Source organism: Myotis brandtii, unplaced genomic scaffold (genome assembly GCF_000412655.1).
Source record: "Myotis brandtii unplaced genomic scaffold, ASM41265v1 scaffold136, whole genome shotgun sequence".
NCBI classification, from domain to species: domain Eukaryota; kingdom Metazoa; phylum Chordata; class Mammalia; order Chiroptera; family Vespertilionidae; genus Myotis; species Myotis brandtii.
In genome coordinates, this window is record NW_005354829.1 from 5,449,460 (window position 1) to 5,466,960 (window position 17,501).

A 17,501-nucleotide genomic window follows, 5' to 3' on the forward strand; every position below is an offset into this window, starting at 1 on the left:
AGGAAAATTGGGCAATGGATACAAATAATTTACAGGAAGAAAAAAAAAGCTTTAAACACATGAAAAAAAAATGCTAGACCCCGCTCTTAGAAATTAGGAAAGCAACTTAAAATCATACACCTATTAGATTGGCAAACATTCAAAAGTCAGACATCCCAGATGAGAGAAACACAGGCAGAGGCACAACATGGTATGACTACATATATGGAGGGTAAGTTGTCATAGGCATCAGAATTATATTTATAGCATTGGACCCACCAATCCCACTTCTGGAACTAAACAGATTTTGAAAACCATGTGATTGCAGGATGTTTGATAAGAGCAGAATACTGGAAGAAACTGGAGAGGATATTGGTAGAGACAAATTAAATCACTTATACTATAGTCACACAACAGAATTCCAAGTAGCTGTTGGAGAGAGAGTGTTAGAATGAAAGCAGGACCCATAGATCTCTAGATTATACTGCTAAGTTCAAACAGCAAAGAGCAGATTCTTGTATAGAACCTGCTACCTTTTGTGTAAGAAGAAAGAATACATATGTCTACACAAAATTAACATAAAAATAATTTTAAGAAATAAAAGTGATTACTTAAAAGGGATAGGAAAGAATAAAGAGTTGGGAGCAATATATTTCAAATGTATAATTTTTATCATTGAACCAAGTGAATGCATTATCTCTGAAGACATATAGATAAAATACTTTTTAAAATGTCAAAAAAAAATCCACTCATGTACCTACACTTTAGGTGGTGATTTAACCTATAAAAGAGTTGAGGGTCTCCTTACCTTTGCTTCAGGTTTCCTACCAGTAGAGGCACAATCCTGAAGACTAACATTCCTGACTGCTCTTCACCTCAAGGGAAGAAGAAATTCTGAATGGTAGATTTCCCTGTATTTGTGGGCGTCTATCTGACTGCAGAGCATACACATGCTGATGTGATCATCCACTCCTCAACATCAAGTTTTGGAGCGTCAAGCCCCTTTGTGGCAAGGCCTGTGAGTGTCCTAGGCTGCTCAGGATGGGGTGGGCAAGCTAATCTAACTTTGAGGTTCATTACTAGGCAGACCCTTATTGTTCAATATGTTAGCAGTTTTCCAAATGTAGATATTTTGATTTCCATCTACCTGACCAATTTTTCTCTCAATTTTCAATTTCCGTTGAGGAAGAAAAAAAAGGTCTCCTTCAAATTTCCTACAAGGAAAATTCCCTCCCAAGAACCTGTCAGAAATTTGAACAAAAATTGGGCCATTGTCTGCACTATAACTGGAAATCTGAATACCCATTGGCAGAACACACTCTAAACTTTTTGAAGCCATTTAAGAAGATACTACAAAGTCATTACAAATTGTTCTCAAAAACATTTTAATAACATGGGGAAAATATCATGGTATCACACTGAGTAAAAAAAGCAGATTATATAGCTTGATATACAATATGACTCAGTTAACACAATATAGCTTTTATCTATATCAAGAAAGAACTGCAAGGAAATAAAAATGTTTATAGTAGCAAAATTTATGTGATAACATTATGGATAATTTGGGTTTTCGTATTTTATATTTGCTTGCATTTTCTAAATGGTTTGTAATAAAATTGTATCATTTTGATCGTCAGAAAACATATTTAAGAATAAGATGGAGGCATTTAAAAAGAAAAGGGAAAAGAAGCCAGCCTGACATGAATGCAGCCATGCTCTAAAAAAATCCACATGTGAAAATATTTTTTAAATATATGCCAGCAATTAACAAGTGGGATTTAAAATTAAAAGCACAATACCATTTCTAATAGCAGCCCCAAAAATATTTAGGTATAAATGTAACAAAATATGTACAAGATCTATATGAGGAAAACCTCTGATAAATCCAAGAACTAAATAATTGCAGAGATATTCCATGTTCATGGGTAGGAAGACTCAAATGTCAGTTCTTCCCAACTCGATCTGTAAATCCAATGCAATCCCAATAAAAATCACAGCAAGTCATTTTGTGAACATCAACAAAATGGATCTAAAGTTTATATGGAGAAGCACAAGACTCAGAATAGCCAACAATACTGAAGGAGAGGGGCAAAGTCAGGAGACTGAAACTACCCGACTTCAAGACTTACTATAACGTTAGAGTAATTAAGACAGTGTGGTACTGATGACAGAGAAGACAGAGCAACAGAAAGCCCAGGAGATTTACATACATGTAGCAACCATTGTCTTTCAACAAAGGTGATACAACAATTGGACATTCACATGCAAAAAATTGAAACTAGACACAGGCCTTCCCAAAAACTTAACTCAAAATGGCTCATAGACCTAAATGTAAAATGAAAAACTATAAAACTTCTAGAATATAACAGAGGAGGAAAATCTAGATGATCTTGGGCATAATGATAACAACACCAAAAGCACAAGACATGAAATGAAAAAAAAGAAATGACAAGCTGAACTTCACTATAATTAAAAACTTCTGGTCTGTGAAAGACAGTACCAAGAGAATGAGAAGACATTCCCTGGCTACAGTGGCTTGCTGGTTAGAGCGTAGGCCTGCACACCGAAGGGTCTCGGGTTCGATTCCCGGTCAAGGGCACATACCTGGGTTGCAGGTTCGATCCCCAGCCCCTGGTCAGAGTGTGTGCCGGAGGTAAACAATTGATGTGTGATATGTCTCTTTCACATCGATGTTTTTCTCTCTCTCCTCTCCTTCCTCTCTCTCCCCTCCCCACTCCTTTCCACTCTCTTTGAAAATTAATGGGGAAAAATATCATCGGGTAAGGGAGAGAGAGAGAGAGAGAGAGAGAGAGAGAGAGAGAGAGAGAGAGAGAGAGAATATGAATATGAATATGAATGAATGAGAAGATTGGGTGAAAATATTTGCAAAAGACATATCTGAATAAAGGACTGGTATCCAATTATACAAAGAACTCATAAAGCTCAACAATAAGAAAAAGAACAACCCAATTAGAAAGTGGGGGGAAAACTAAACAGACACCTCAGAAAAACATATAGATGGCAAAGGATGCTCCACATCATATGTCATTAGAGAAAAGCAAATAAAAACAGTAAGATACCACTACAGACCGATTAGAATGGCCAAAATCCAGAACAATAACAAAACCAAATACTGACAAGGATGTGGACTAACAGGAACAGTCACTCATTGTTGGAGGGAAATGAAATGGTACAGCCACTTGGAAGTTTGGCAGTTTCTTACAACAAAACTAAACAAACTTTTACCTTACGATCCAGCAATCACACTCCTTGATATGTATCCAAAGGAGTAAAAGTTATGTCCACACAAAGACCTGCACAGCATGTTTACAGCATAATTGCCAACACTTGGAAGCAACCAAGATGTCCTTCAGTAGGTAAATGGATAAATAAATGGTGCCACATCAAGACAATGGAATATTACTTGGTGCCAAAAAGAAATGAGTTATCAAGCCATGAAAAGACATGTAGAAATCTTTAATACAATTACTAAGTGAAAGAAGCTAATCAGGAAAGGCTATTGGAATAGCCTTTCACATACTATGATTCCAACCAAAAGACATCTATAAAAAGCAAAACTATAGAGACAGTAAAAACATCAGTGGTTGCCTGGGGCTAGGGAGAGATGAATAGGCAGAGCACAGAGGAGTTTTAGGGCAGTGAAACTACTCTGTACGATACTATATTAATTAATACATTTCATGAATTTGTCAAAACCCATAGAATGTGTATCACCAAGAGTGAACCCTAATGAAAATATGGTTTTGGGTGACTCTGATGTGTCAAATTTAGGTCCGTCTGTTGTAACAAATGCACCACTCTGGTGTGAGATGTTGATAGCAGGGGGAAACTTTGTGTATGGGACAGGAAGTAGACAGGAACTCTATTATTTTCTGCTCAATTTTGCTGTAAACCTAAAATAGCTCTACAAAATAAAGTCTTTTAAAAGGAAAAAAAATCAACTGTCAATTAAAATACAGAAACTTTTAGTAATAAGCACTAGTTTTAAAGTCTGTGATAGATCATTCTCTGAAGATCATTTTGGTCTGTTATAGTCTGCCAGAGAATTCCCTGTGAAGATGAACACCATGGGCACATTATTTGAGCTTTGGATATAGCCATCAAGTGTTGGACCTGTTTAGCAGAATTACAGGCGGTTTCCCTCAGTCCTGCCCACCCAGCTGGAAAGGATAAGGTCAGTCCTCACACACTGCTCAACAGAACGCACCCAATCCTCTCATGTGATCTTGTTCTCCCTGACAGAGGAACAAGTTTTCTTTTAGTTCCTACTAAGGTATCAGTTACTGCCCAGAGAGAATAAGGCTTAAATACAAAGAAATGAGGTTCTAATAGCAGGAATTTTTGTTATCAAGCAAGGGCCAATGGGAGAGATATTAGGGGGCAGGCCACCTCCACCTCCCTCTCATAACTGTGATAACCCAGTCTACCAGCACCTCAGCCTCACCGATGTTCCCACAAAGAACCACTGACTCTCTGAATCCAAATCATCTTTGTCCTTAGGCAACATTTTTCTCTTTAGAGTGTAATGAGGAACAGAGTTTGTCACCTCAAAATATGCCTCTTTGGGATTTGATTATTTTAAGCTGGTTCTTTTTAAGAAATAAAAAACTCTGGAAAAATCTTTGACCTTCCCCCCTAACTACCTAAAAGAATTTTGACAAAGGAAGAACTTTTTCCAGAAAGGGAGTTATCATCACAGACAACTATGTTTTAGTATGAACTAGGTGTTATCACACAGGAGGAACCTAGCAAAGCCCATTTGACCAAAGATAATCAATATACATTTGCTTACTGAACATTCATCTTTTCATCTCTCTGTGAACGGCCTTATTTCCTCCTCCTTAATTCTGAATAACATACACACTTCAGTTGCCCTAAATCTCTAGACTTTTCATGCTATGTGAATTCCCCATATGCACGTATTAAAATTTGATTTTCTCCTTTAAATATCCTATGTGTCATTTGAATTATAGAAGGGTAGAAGGAACAGGTACATACCAAGCATGTTCCTGCCTTAGGATCTCTGTATGCTATCCCCTCTGTTGAAAATACACTCTTTTAAATAACCACATGGTTTGTTCTCTCACATGGAAAAAGATTACCACTGTTGAGAAAAACCACAGGCCCAACATGGGGTCATTTGTGCTAAAGCCCATGACACCAAACCTAGACTTAATACCTGACCTAAATGCAGTTCAACCTTCTCCAGGAATGTAATCTTAATTGGTCAATCTGAAATTTCCTAGGGAGTACCAATGACTTGTCATGTGGGCCCTCTCCACCCTCCCCGGGCCTAAAGGAAGCTGAGGCAATCTGTCAGACAAGACTACCTCCACCCAAAGGAACGTAACCTTGCCTGAAACAATCCTTTCTTTTCTTTTGCTAATAACATTCTTGCCCTGCCCAGTTCTGCCTATAAAAGCCTTTCAGATTGTACAGCTTTTGGGACTTCTCTCTACCTGCTAGATGAAATGCTGTCTGATTCAGGGATTGCTTAACAAAGCCAATTAGATCTTCAAATTGACTCGATTGAATTTAATACCACTGAGATAGTTTTGACTCCTTTGATTACCCAAGGTCTTCATACTTTTCTTACATCTTTGGGTCTCATTGGTCAGTGACAGACAATCATAATATTAGAGTTATAAGGGACCTCAGACACCACTTACTATATGAATTACCTTAGAAGCTCTTTGTGGTTTTTGTTTTTCTTTTTATGTGTGTGTGGTTTTGTTTTGTTTTTTGTTTTTGTTTTTATCAACAAAGCTTCACAGGCTCCACCTCCAGGAATCTGCTCCAATGGATCTGAATTCACTTCAAATATTTGGGGATCACTGACCCAATCTACCACTTATGTTTTGTTTATATTTTTTAGTAGAAAAAATAGAAACACAGATCCATGAGGGAATGTTTCCAAAGACACAGTGAGTTGAAGGCAAAGATAGCTCTCAGATCAATGACATCATGAAGGTAGAAAGGGTCCCTAGATCAAAGGTGCTCCTACTATATCTGGTACTACCGTCTAGGGCAGTGATGGCGAAACTTTTGAGCTCGGCATGTCAGCATTTTGAAAAACCCTAACTTAACTCTGGTGCCGTGTCACATATAGAAATGTTTTGATATTTGCAACCATAGTAAAACAAAGACTTATATTTTTGATATTTATTTTATATATTTAAATGCCATTTAACAAAGAAAAATCAACCCAAAAAATGAGGTGACACACGTGTCATAGGTTCGCCATCACTGGTCTAGGGTCTCATTTGTGAGAGTTGAATTATAAAAAAAATCAGTAAGTGGAAAAACTATCGTGGCTTTATTAAGTTCTTTGTTTGTTTATTGGCCTTTGGGCAGGGTAAGGCACAAAAGTAAAAGAAAATGGCATAGTGAGAAAAAAGACAGGATTTTAATTCACATCTGCTCTGTAAAGACCTGAGAATAGGTGGTTTTTTTTTTTTTTTAATCTTTCTAAATTGGTAAGAGGACTGAACTCTTCAATGTATAAACATTAGTGGATGGATGGGTATCTGATAACTAACATTTCATATAAACTTGGATCCCATAAGAAGGGAAGAGAGTTGCCAGGAACCCTGGTTTTTCTAGAGCCCACAGGCTGGATTCCCTGTGACTGGCAGTTTAACTGTAATCTTATATGGGGTCATAGGATATTACTGCGCCCACCAATTCCCACCAGGGCTTGCTACATCATTGTTCAGGAGTTACTCAGCTTTTGTTACTGTACCAATAAAAGGATAAGGCTAAGCCACAGTCTGACTCACAACAGAAGTCATAACAGGAGCACCAGGAATTGTGGATTAGTTCAATGAGTATTCTAGTTCAGCATCCAGCTGAGCTCAAACTTGAGGGAAAAATGCTTCCATGAGGCCCAATGGCTGGTCTGCAGACCCAGTGGTTGGAGTAATCTTGTCTTCTGTCTGGAACACTGTCATTCTGGAAACAATTAGTTATAGTGACTAATAACAAGGACTTTACCCTGTTATGTCATCAATACTTAAAATAAGATCCAGATAAAAGTTTATGTCAGTTGTCAGTTCCTATGAAGTGAGTTCATATTCACTTCAAAACTCTGTAGTAAGACTGCTCTGATTCATTCCTAAGAAGACATGTTGCTTCAGAGGGAAAAGATAAATGTTTATTTAAACCTAAATCACACATGACTTTGCAACAATACTAAGTTACCACTGCATTCCTTCATTTATTCACTCAGTCATGCTCAAATTACATCTCTGAATCCCTGATAGAAATCAACTGATAGAAATAAACTTTTTTAACTGGCCAAAGAAAATTCCTCATGGCCCCTAAAATCAGTGAAAAGGGAAGGCGTGCAGGAAGGGTAGGAGAACTTGTGACAGCAATACGCAATGCATCTGAAAGAGTCACGCCCGGCAATTTACAACCTTCCTGTGAAGCTTGTCAGGAAGCACAAGACCATCAGCTGACCTGGGTTTGCTGCTTCTCTCTGCTCACTTCATTTAACCTGTCCAACAGCTACATTTTCTAGGTAGTATCAGAGCAGAAAGGTTTTCACACAGTGTTTCTAAGTGAAGAACACGATGAGAAAACTCTCTCCCCACTTCTACAACTTGCTTCAGGCTTTAATAGCCTTTTACTAAAATCTTCAGAATTCTTTGGTCTGTTGCCTTCACACATCTCTAAATCAGTGACTATTTTTGTTTCCTAGTCAGTAATCCTAACTACTATAAATAAAGACTGGTAGTAAAATCATGTTCAGTTCATTTCTGTGAAGTAGTTCACTAGGGGAAAACAGACCCTAGTTTCCGTACTTATTTTCTTGGCAAGCAACTACAGCTCTATCTACAGCTCTTCCTTCCTTTCCTTCCTTTCCTTCCCTTCCTTCCTTCTTCCCTCCCTCCCTCCTCCTTCTTTCTTCTTTTTTCTTTCTTTCTTTCTTTCTTTCTTTCTTTCTTTCTTTCTTTCTTTCTTTCTCTCTCTCTCTCTCTCTTCTCTTCTCTCTCTCGTTCTTTCTTTCTGTAGAATTAGTTCATCCAAATTGTAGAGAAGTTGGATATTTACATGAATTAATTCTTCTACTCCTTCCAGCCTGGTGATTCCAAAACAGTACAAAGAATCTCTTCTGAATCCCTTTTCAAGATATGAAACTTAAAGCACAGTTGACTCTGAAGTGCTTTGTTTCAGTTCCTCTAGTCTAAGTGTGTGTACGGTATACTTGCAAAGGCAAGGTTATGTCAGATTTCTCCTGCCATCGGAGAAACAATGATTATAGATAAGCTTGGCAAATACTCCCACATTCTTCTTATAAACAGCCCTGTATATGTATCTAGTTTGTTGGGAAAGTTTTAAAAATCAAGTTATTAGCAGCTTTGCAAGTTGACATTTTTAAGAAAGAAGACTAGAAGCGATTATTTGAAGACTGCACAATATACCTAGTATCAGATTTCAGAGTTATGAGATCTGAATTGAGTTTTAGCAAGAAATTTTTTATTGACGAACCATTTAAGATGTCTCATCAAACTCTTTAGGTTTTTGTTCATTGTTATTTTGTGAAATATATTGAACCCCCATAGCTGTCATTCTAGAGAATAATGAGGATGGAAGTGAAGATACAGAGGACAAACTTCTTTCCTGAAATGTTTCATTCCACATAAACCATAACTGGGAAGATTAAAATGTCTCTTTCTGCACTGAACTGTGTCAGTTTTACACTGCGGCTAACTACTAGGTATCCAACATGACTCCACTGTATTTGTGGAATCTTTCTCATCAACTCTAAATAATTGGAAAATCATTAGGGGGTGGTGGTGGAAACAAACTATAGTTAACCCCTGAATAACGCAGATGCAGTAAAAATCTGCATATAACTTAAGTCAGTCTGTCACTTGCAGAATGCCCACCATGAATTGAAAATATTGATTTAAGATACCTAAGAGCAAAGAAGGGGTTGCAAGTCATACCTAACTGCCACCTGACTTGGACAAACAGATAACTCGTGAGCACTTTGGAGCCCGATCCTTACAGGGCAAGCTCCTGTCAATAATTCACTCTACCCTTGAGACTGGCCCAAGTCCTAAATAAATTCAGGAAACCAAATACAATACTGCACATAAATACGGTTTCAAGATTGTAGAAAAGGGAACAGAAAGTGGATGAGGTCTACAAAGTCAACTGTTCTGTCTGGAGATGAATTCCAATTAATTGACAAGTATATGTCATCACTGTAGAGAATTCTAAAGAAAAAACATTCAGCATCAGAGAAGTAAATCTAACAAATTAAAAAAGGGAAAGAAGATAGTGGATATCTAACAAGTTAAAAAAAGGGAAAGAAGATAGTGGATATGAACATGTTTTATTAAGTTTAAAGTGCTGTTTAAATGAAAATTGTTAAAATCCACCAAAGAATAGTAAGTTTACTGAAAGTGAGAAATATAAGTACATACCCAAAACTTGAAGTTTTGTTTAAGTAACTGGGGTGGCCCTGCATATTCTTATGGGGATGCTACCTCCTTCCCTGAATATCTATTTGGGAAATCTAGAACTGTGAGAATAAAAGAAATAAGGAATACAAAAGGTCCTGATGCTACATCTCCAAATCTCTGAAGAGGAAAAAGTTATTTAAATCATCTGAACCAACTACATAGCTTAGCAGGTGAGAGTGAGACCCACAAAAGCTGGGGGATTCACCCAATATTACAAGGATCTTGGGCAGCAGAGCTGGGGATCAAGTGAAATCAGAACAGGGTTCAAGATCCAGATAAAATGAATGCTAATCCATTACGCCTTCCTTTCACTAAGCTGTCCTTTCTTGATAAGAAACAGATAAAAACAGTATAAAAGTGAAGTTCTTATCTAGCACTCAAATGTATTTTCCTAATGTACCACATTATTCATTACCTTTTCCCTCTACATATTTATCTCTTTGAGTGGACAGCATGTGACCCAATACCCATAAAATGATTTCCACACTTCTCCCTAACTCTCTAACCTACTGGGTTCTTATACTGGAGTGGACTATATACCATTTTATTAAATTTCTACTAAAAAAAGACAAAGATTTTTATATGACAGAAACTATATCCTGAAAATACATTTTAAACCAACCAATAAGTATATTTATGACTTTCCTTACTATCTATCTACATTATATTTTGGAATGAATGTAATTCTCAAAGGATTTCTTTCCTTTTCATTGATAGGGCAATAAAATTCTTTACAAAGAATGCTTTCATTAAGAGCTTCTAATAAAATTAATGAATTCTTCTAAAATGAATGAAATAATCAACCTAAAAAAATATAGCAAGTATGTTACTCTTTTTAGATAAGCGCCATTATTAAAATAGTTCATTATAATACCATCTTGGTACACAGTGAATTAAATTAAAATTTCGCTTAGGTTTTGAAATAGAATTAAAATTTCAAACCTGCTGTCGAGTTCCGTGTGATCAGTGCCCCTTCCTACCCTGGCACGTTTTCGAATCTTTGTGCAGAAAAGTGTCTTGCAAGTCCTCCCAGCACCAGAAACAGCATCACTCACGTAACTGGCTGAATCCTGCCGGCCAGGGGGCCGGTTTGTGGTCTTCGCTGTGCCGCCACACATCTCCTGAGCCGTTCAACCTCCTTCCGGTTTATCCTGACTATCAACATGGACTTGGACACAAATGTCGAAGAGCCTTTGTTGTTTGAGGGATATTCCGAAGTGACCAGCTACTCTGAATGATCACTGCACTCCCTATACAGTAGGTGAGACAAGCTACTTGGCAGCAGCCTACAAATTCCTCTTTCGAAAGTTTTTTTTTTAAGAAAAAAAAAAAAAGGAACATTCATTTGTTACGTAAATTAAGCCCACCAATGATTTAGGAAGTCAGATGCATCCATCACCTTATAAAACATGCTCTCAGCAAACTCATTATCAACAGACAAGTCCAATTCCCACTTCCTACTTTTGTTCCTAAGCTTGTGCTCCTGTTAGCAGAAGAAAAGTCCTCAACAGGTTGAGCAGCCTGGACTGACCCACTCCATCTGTGCTCCTCGGTTGGAGATTATGCGGTAGTGAAGTATTCAGTCACAAGACCTATTCATATGGCTCTGGGCAAATGCAGTGGCTTGCCTTCAGCTGCAAGGTTGTTCTGACATTGGCCACATCACCCTCTTAATGGTTCTCATGTGAGCAAGCGTCAGCTGACAGGTTTTACTCTGCAACCTTGCAAAACTCTGCCCATGGCAAGTGAAAGAGATGGTTACCCACACAGACAAATATGTAAGGCTTAATGTACAGGAGATGGTTTAGGGCTGGCAGAGTAGGGACACATCCTTGCTTTAATACCAAATACATACTGTAAACTAATATATAGTAATAAGTGGGAAGCCATAAACCCTCAAAACTCTTGCACTGAATTCCTGATTCCTGGGCATATTTATGTTGAGAAAGTCCTGACTACCAGAACCAAGAACAAAAGCATTTCAAATTTAACTTCTGACACTAACATTCTTCATCTGTAAATTGAGAATAATGTTATAAAATTAATATGATTTTTCTACACTACTGTGAGTTCAAGGAAAAAAATAAATCTTCTTTTAGAAGTAAAGCATAGGCCCCTAAAAATACAGGTCAAATCTCGATACTAAATAAATAACTAAAGGCTTGTCCCAATTCATTTCCCTCTTCCTCATCCTTGATTTTGGCTGAAGAAAATATTAACAGATTCCTAATATCTGATGAACACTTGCCTGAGTCTTTAGTTTCAGAAGGTTTTAAATGCATCTTTATACATGGCAGCTGTACTTCACTTCACAAGTGGAAGAAAAATCTCATGATAGTGTGGTAGAGGAATCTACTACCTTAAGACTTTATTATGTACGTGACCCTGAAGTGTTTCTATAACAAACCCCAAAAAGATCTTAAATACATCCTCCTCTGAGAAACAAAGATTACAACACACCTACAACAGCGACTAGACTGCTCTGTGGAACATGCTAAATGGTCAGTGCCAAGATAAAACTACATTAGGAGAAAATGGGTTCATTTTTCCAGAAAGGAGAACACATTTTAAACTTAATGCTTAACTGTATGGCCAGAGTGTGATCATGGGTTCTTCTTTTTCCCCCTTGAACTGTCTTTAAAATCACTTTGTCGTTTTAACAGAGAATCAGAAGATCACTAATGCAAATGCTCTAACTTTTCCACTTCAGGTCGGGGCAGCTCACTGAGCAAAGGCTGAAAGTAAAGCCTTTCACCATCACCAGTGAAGCCCCAAGTCAGCATCTTCAATTCAGCTAGGGTGTACCTCATCTAAAAGCACAGGAGAAATAAAAGTACAGTTCAATGTTGATGGGGTGGGGGTCTTTAAAGATGCCACTAACTGAATTTCATAAAATATGTAGAGGATACACTGGGGGAACAACATCCCACATTTTATAAGACTGAATTTTCATTTAAAAACTTTAATCTCTAAGAGATATTTATCGAGGACTTGATGAAATGCCATGAAACCCTCTTTTAAAATACGTGCTCTGCATATACATTTACCTAGTAGTTAGCCACAAGCTTTTCAATAATTCTGATATTTTATATTTTACAAAGGCTTCAAAATTGTTATAAAAATACAAATTTTATCCCCTATCCAGATGATGCAAACATTTTAAATGATCAGAATCATAGGAGCAGAAAATGACAACATGGTTACAAAGGATGTTTGGATGAAATAAAGATCAAACTGCACTGGGGGAAAAGTCCCTTAAACAGAAACCAAATGGCACAGAAAACCCGAAACCTCTTCTGTGTGTTTCCTTCACTCAGTCAGCCATCTTTACCTAAACACTTACTATGTGCCAGTCACTGTTTCTCCCGAAACTCAGCACACCTTTTAGCCACCATTTCCTTGGTAGAGTAAGGCTATAACTTCAGCATCTTTATAAACATGAATTGCTGGCCTTCTCCCCAGGGTTTCTGTATCAACACTTCTGGGGTGGAAACTTAGGATTTACATTTCTAAGTTCCCCCGAAGCTGTTGCTGCTGGCCTGGGAACCATACACTGGACAACCACTTCCTCGGTCACAATTCCGTCTTCCCCATGAAGCCTTCCTGGGCTGGAAGATCATCTTCTCTCTTGACTTCCTCTATAATTTTTAAGCCACACTTTCAACACAACACACAACTGCTTTGCAAAAGAGTAGTGTACATGTCTTTCGATCCTAACTAGATCATAAATTCTTTGAGTATCAAAACTGGGTCTTGATATTTCTCTTGTACCTCCTACACATGGGAGATGCCCAATAGACAACTTTCTGATTGATTTAATGCCACTGACTATTTACATTAAAATTATGACCTGAATCGATTGCAAACAAATAGTGTGCTTCTTTGTACATAAACTCTGCCAGGAGGGTGTTTGTGCTCAAACACACACACTTTCTCTTTCTCTCATTTATTATGCAGGGGAAAAGAGTTTTGGGAATTATTTTAAGCTAGTTATTTGGCTATTTTTAAGAATAAAAAACTGCTTAAAGGATTCAGATAGAAACCCTGCTTAAAGGAAGGGAGCATCACATTAACATATTATGAATTAAGGGTGGCAGACAGGTAACAACCTAGCAAAATCTATTAGACTCCCCTCTGTCCTACTGTTTCTGGGTGGCTGACAAGAATTTGTTTACTCAATGCTTTGTGTGTGTTTTCAATCCTCACCTGAGGATATGTTTTTATTGATTTTTAGGAGAAGGAGAGGGAGATGGGGGGAGGGAAGTGGAAGGAACTGGAGGGGAAGAGGGAGGGAGGGAGGGAAAAAGAGAGAGAGAGAGAGAGATCAGTTGCCTCTTGCACCTGCCCTGACGTACAGGGGATCGAACCCACAACCTAGGTATGTGCCCTGACCAGTATAAGAACCCACAACCTGTTGGTGTTCAGGACAACGCTCCAACTGAGCCACCTGGCCAGGGCTGTTTACCCAATGTTTTGCTGTGTCTCATCTACCTGTGAATTACCTACCTTCTCTTTCTTCTTAGCTCAAGATTGCATATAAGCCTTAATTGCCTGATTTACCTTCAGCCCTATATTCTTACAGAACCCCTGTATGTATGTACATACATAATAAGTTTGGTTTTTTTCTCCTATTAATATGTCTCATGTCAATTTAATTATTAGACCAACCAGAAAAACTATAAATAAAAATGGGGGGAAACTTTTCCCTCTCCCACAACTATAGCCAAAGTTCCTTTAGACATTTTAACAACTTATGTTCACTCCAATTGATGTGACTCATGTTATCTTAACAGAAAGGACTTTTAAAAAGTGAAAATGCCATTTCCCCTGTTCCTCCCCTTAATAACCCATAATTTCAGTTCAAAATCTGATAAGATGTAATAAAGCAGCGATGCAATCAAAACCACAACCATTATATACTATATGGTTCCAAATTTCCTTATATTTAATTAGGAGTCTTAACTTTTCTTCAATAAATGAAAAAACAAGTAATAATTGTATCATCACAACCATTCTTCTGGGATATTACAACAGCTCATAGAATACCTAAGAGAAAGGTATGTTTAGACCTTTGGTGCCCGAAATTCTGTTCTCTACCTCAATCCAATCTCCCTTTTTCACAATCTTCTCTTTCCCCAAATGGAGTCATACTCTTATATAGGTACTTATGCTATTGCTCATTAGCATGCTGGATACCCTGCTCTTAAATATTAAATAATATACACATTAAAACTGATCATCAGCCCTATCTATAACCCCACTGATGGTAAAGTTCTCTATTTCCTTCACACAGCTCAGCCACCTTACACAAGTAGACACGCATCTGCCTCAGTGACTGGACTGGCATACTCCCCCCGCAGTTCAACATGTCGACTAAACTGCTGCTGCCACCAGATACTTTCACAACACAGATGAACTTTACCCAATGTTGGAAGGGAGGATCAGAGAAGTGTGGAAGTAGCTGGCATCCCTGTGATCTGTGTCAGAAAGGGGGACTACTGGTTCAACTTTTTCAGCTGTATTTGCACTGCTTCCAATCTCACAGTCCAGGTACTGAGTGGTCCCAGAGAAGAACGTTAAGTTTATAAAGTAGCCTAAGTATAATTTAGACCATCCCAAGCAAAAAGCTGGGACTCAAGATGCCAGTCTAGTCTCTTTTGCCCATGGCCAAAATCTCTAATCAATGAGAACACTGTTTCCTGTTGTGCCCAGACTCCTTCCAAATCCTTCTAAGGCAGTGTTCCAGGGACCCACCTCCAATCCAAAATAGTTGGCATCTGAGAAAAAAATCCATTCCCCTCACTGATTCAGAGTAGGGAAAATTAAAGGAAAAAAAGTTTCAAGGTAAGTATTCATGCAATTCTGCATTCGCTTAACTTCACACTCTTCAGGTGATAACAATAATCACTGTATGTGATGAAAAACTAACTCAAAAGCCACAACTGAAAGAAATGGGTTTGAAGTGTGAAGAAAAAAAACAAAGGTTTAATATAGTTCCCCCCAAAGCCCAGTCTAATTATCCCTATCTAATGAATCTTTCTATAAAGAATATTTCTCTGCCTATTCACATTACCTTAATGAGAAAAAAGGAAAAATAAACGGAGGAGAGGCCTTGGCAGTTCATGATCTTTAGCCACCACAGATGACCCTCCTCTTATTGGGGTACAGTAGTCACCACTTATCTATGGGGGATAAAATAGAATAATTATAAAAATATACTCTAATAAAAGTTGTGTGGATGTGGTCTCTCTCACAATATCTTATTGTGCTGTACTCACCTTTCTTCTTGTGATGATGTGAGATGATACAGTACCTATGTGATTAGGTGACGTGAGGTGAATGACGCTGACATTGTGGCACAGCGATAGGCTGCTACTGACCTGATGATATTCCAGAGGAGGATCACTGAGCCATGACAATGTCATGCCTTCCACCTACAAATGTAATGCCTTTTCCATCTTAACTAAGTATTCATCACCCACTGAAGCTGTAACTTTCACAGTTTGAGGTGTGACAGCAAAACTAGCACAAATTCCTTTCTTCTTCACAATTTCACAGAAGAGTCATTCTTACTGTATATCTTACCAACTTAAGCATGAGTTTTTTCTTTCCATATTGAGAACTTTCCCCCTTTTCACTTAAAGAAAGCACTTTACAGCTTCTCTTTGGCATATCCGAATTGCCAGTACCACTTTTCTTGTGCTTTGGGGTCATTATTAAGTAAAATAATAGTTACTCTACCACAACAGGAGATCTGATAAGTGAGATGCTACTAGGTGACTAACAGTCGGGGAGTGTGTCTAGCCTGGAGACACAGACAAAAGGATGCTTCACTTCTGAGGTGGGATGGAATGGATGGTACCAGATTTCATCATGCTACTAAGAACAGAGCGCAATTTAACTTATTTATTTATTGTTTCTGGAATTTTCCATTTAATATGTTGAGACTTCCAATGACCACGGGTAACTGAAACCATGGAAAGCAAAACCATGAATAAGGGGGGGACTACTGTAATTTCCTTTCTTCCATAATGCATTTTCCATACACCCATGAACAGCTGATCATAGCCTTTCTACCAGTGGTTTTCAAAGCATAATCTCCAGAAGGCAACACAAAAAGGTTATGGGATGCTGGTAAACTACTGTTTCATGATCTAGGCACTGGTGCTATGAATACGCAGCAAGCAAAATATGTACACTTTTCTGTCCACATATTATAGTTCAATACAGAGTTTTATAAAAAAGCGCTCATGGACAAAGAGCAAATGGACAAAGGTAAGGGGATGAGAAAGCTTTCTTAAAGCAGTGTGATTTAGGGAAATGGGCTTTGGAGAAAGATCCAGGATTAAAATCAAGTCTATTAGCCCTGGCCGGTGTGGTTCAGTTGGTTGGAGCGTCATCCCATGCACCAAAAGGCTGTGGGTTGTGCAAATACTTAGGTTGTGGGTTCAATCCCTGGTTGGGGTGTGTACAGAAGGCAACCAATCAATGTTCTCTTTCACATCAATGTTTCTCTCCTCCCCCCCCCCCCCCCCCCCCAGCCTTCCCTCTCTTTAAAATCAATAAGCATAGCCTCAGGTGAGGATTTAAAAAAAAAAGATCAAGTCTGTCAATACTTGGCTGTTTTCAGAAACATGAACATGAAGAGCTCCAAATACCTAAGTAGTGTCCCAGCCTCATAATGCCAGTTCAGTGTGCAATCAGAAAATAACATACTTGCCCTAATGCCCTCTGAACTCACCTGACAAGCTCGGCACTCGGGAAATTTGGCAATAGGTGCAAACTCAGGCATACAAAGTAGATAATAACTAGATAAACTGTTTATTCTTCATGCCAGGCATTGTTCTAAGTGTTTCATTTAATCACTGGAAGTTGGTAGCACTAGTATCTTCTTTTAACAGATGAGGGGAATGCAGCACAGAAAGGTTAGGGAACTGGTCCAAATAATGTAGTTTGTCAATGTCAATGGCAGAGCCAAGCCTTCTGTCCAGGCAACCCCCCCCCCCCCCCCCCCCCCCCCCCCCC

The 17,501-nt window shown here is 38.3% G+C and overlaps 1 protein-coding gene across 4 annotated transcripts in view; it reads right to left on the reverse strand.

Annotated features, from left to right (window-relative positions):
- The window catches only part of FNIP2 (folliculin interacting protein 2), a 101,587-nt gene that overhangs the window by 83,785 nt on the left and 301 nt on the right, over positions 1–17,501 (reverse strand). For 3 of the 4 annotated variants that reach the window (XM_005860528.2, XM_005860527.2, XM_005860526.2), the window contains exon 1: positions 10,419–10,931. The exons of the other annotated variant lie outside the window; for it this stretch is intronic. In XM_005860528.2, coding sequence (XP_005860590.1) covers positions 10,419–10,594 — 176 coding nt within the window. In that variant the 5' untranslated portion in view covers positions 10,595–10,931. Of the gene's footprint in view, positions 1–10,418; positions 10,932–17,501 lie in introns of those variants that run through there. 4 annotated transcript variants of the gene reach the window in all.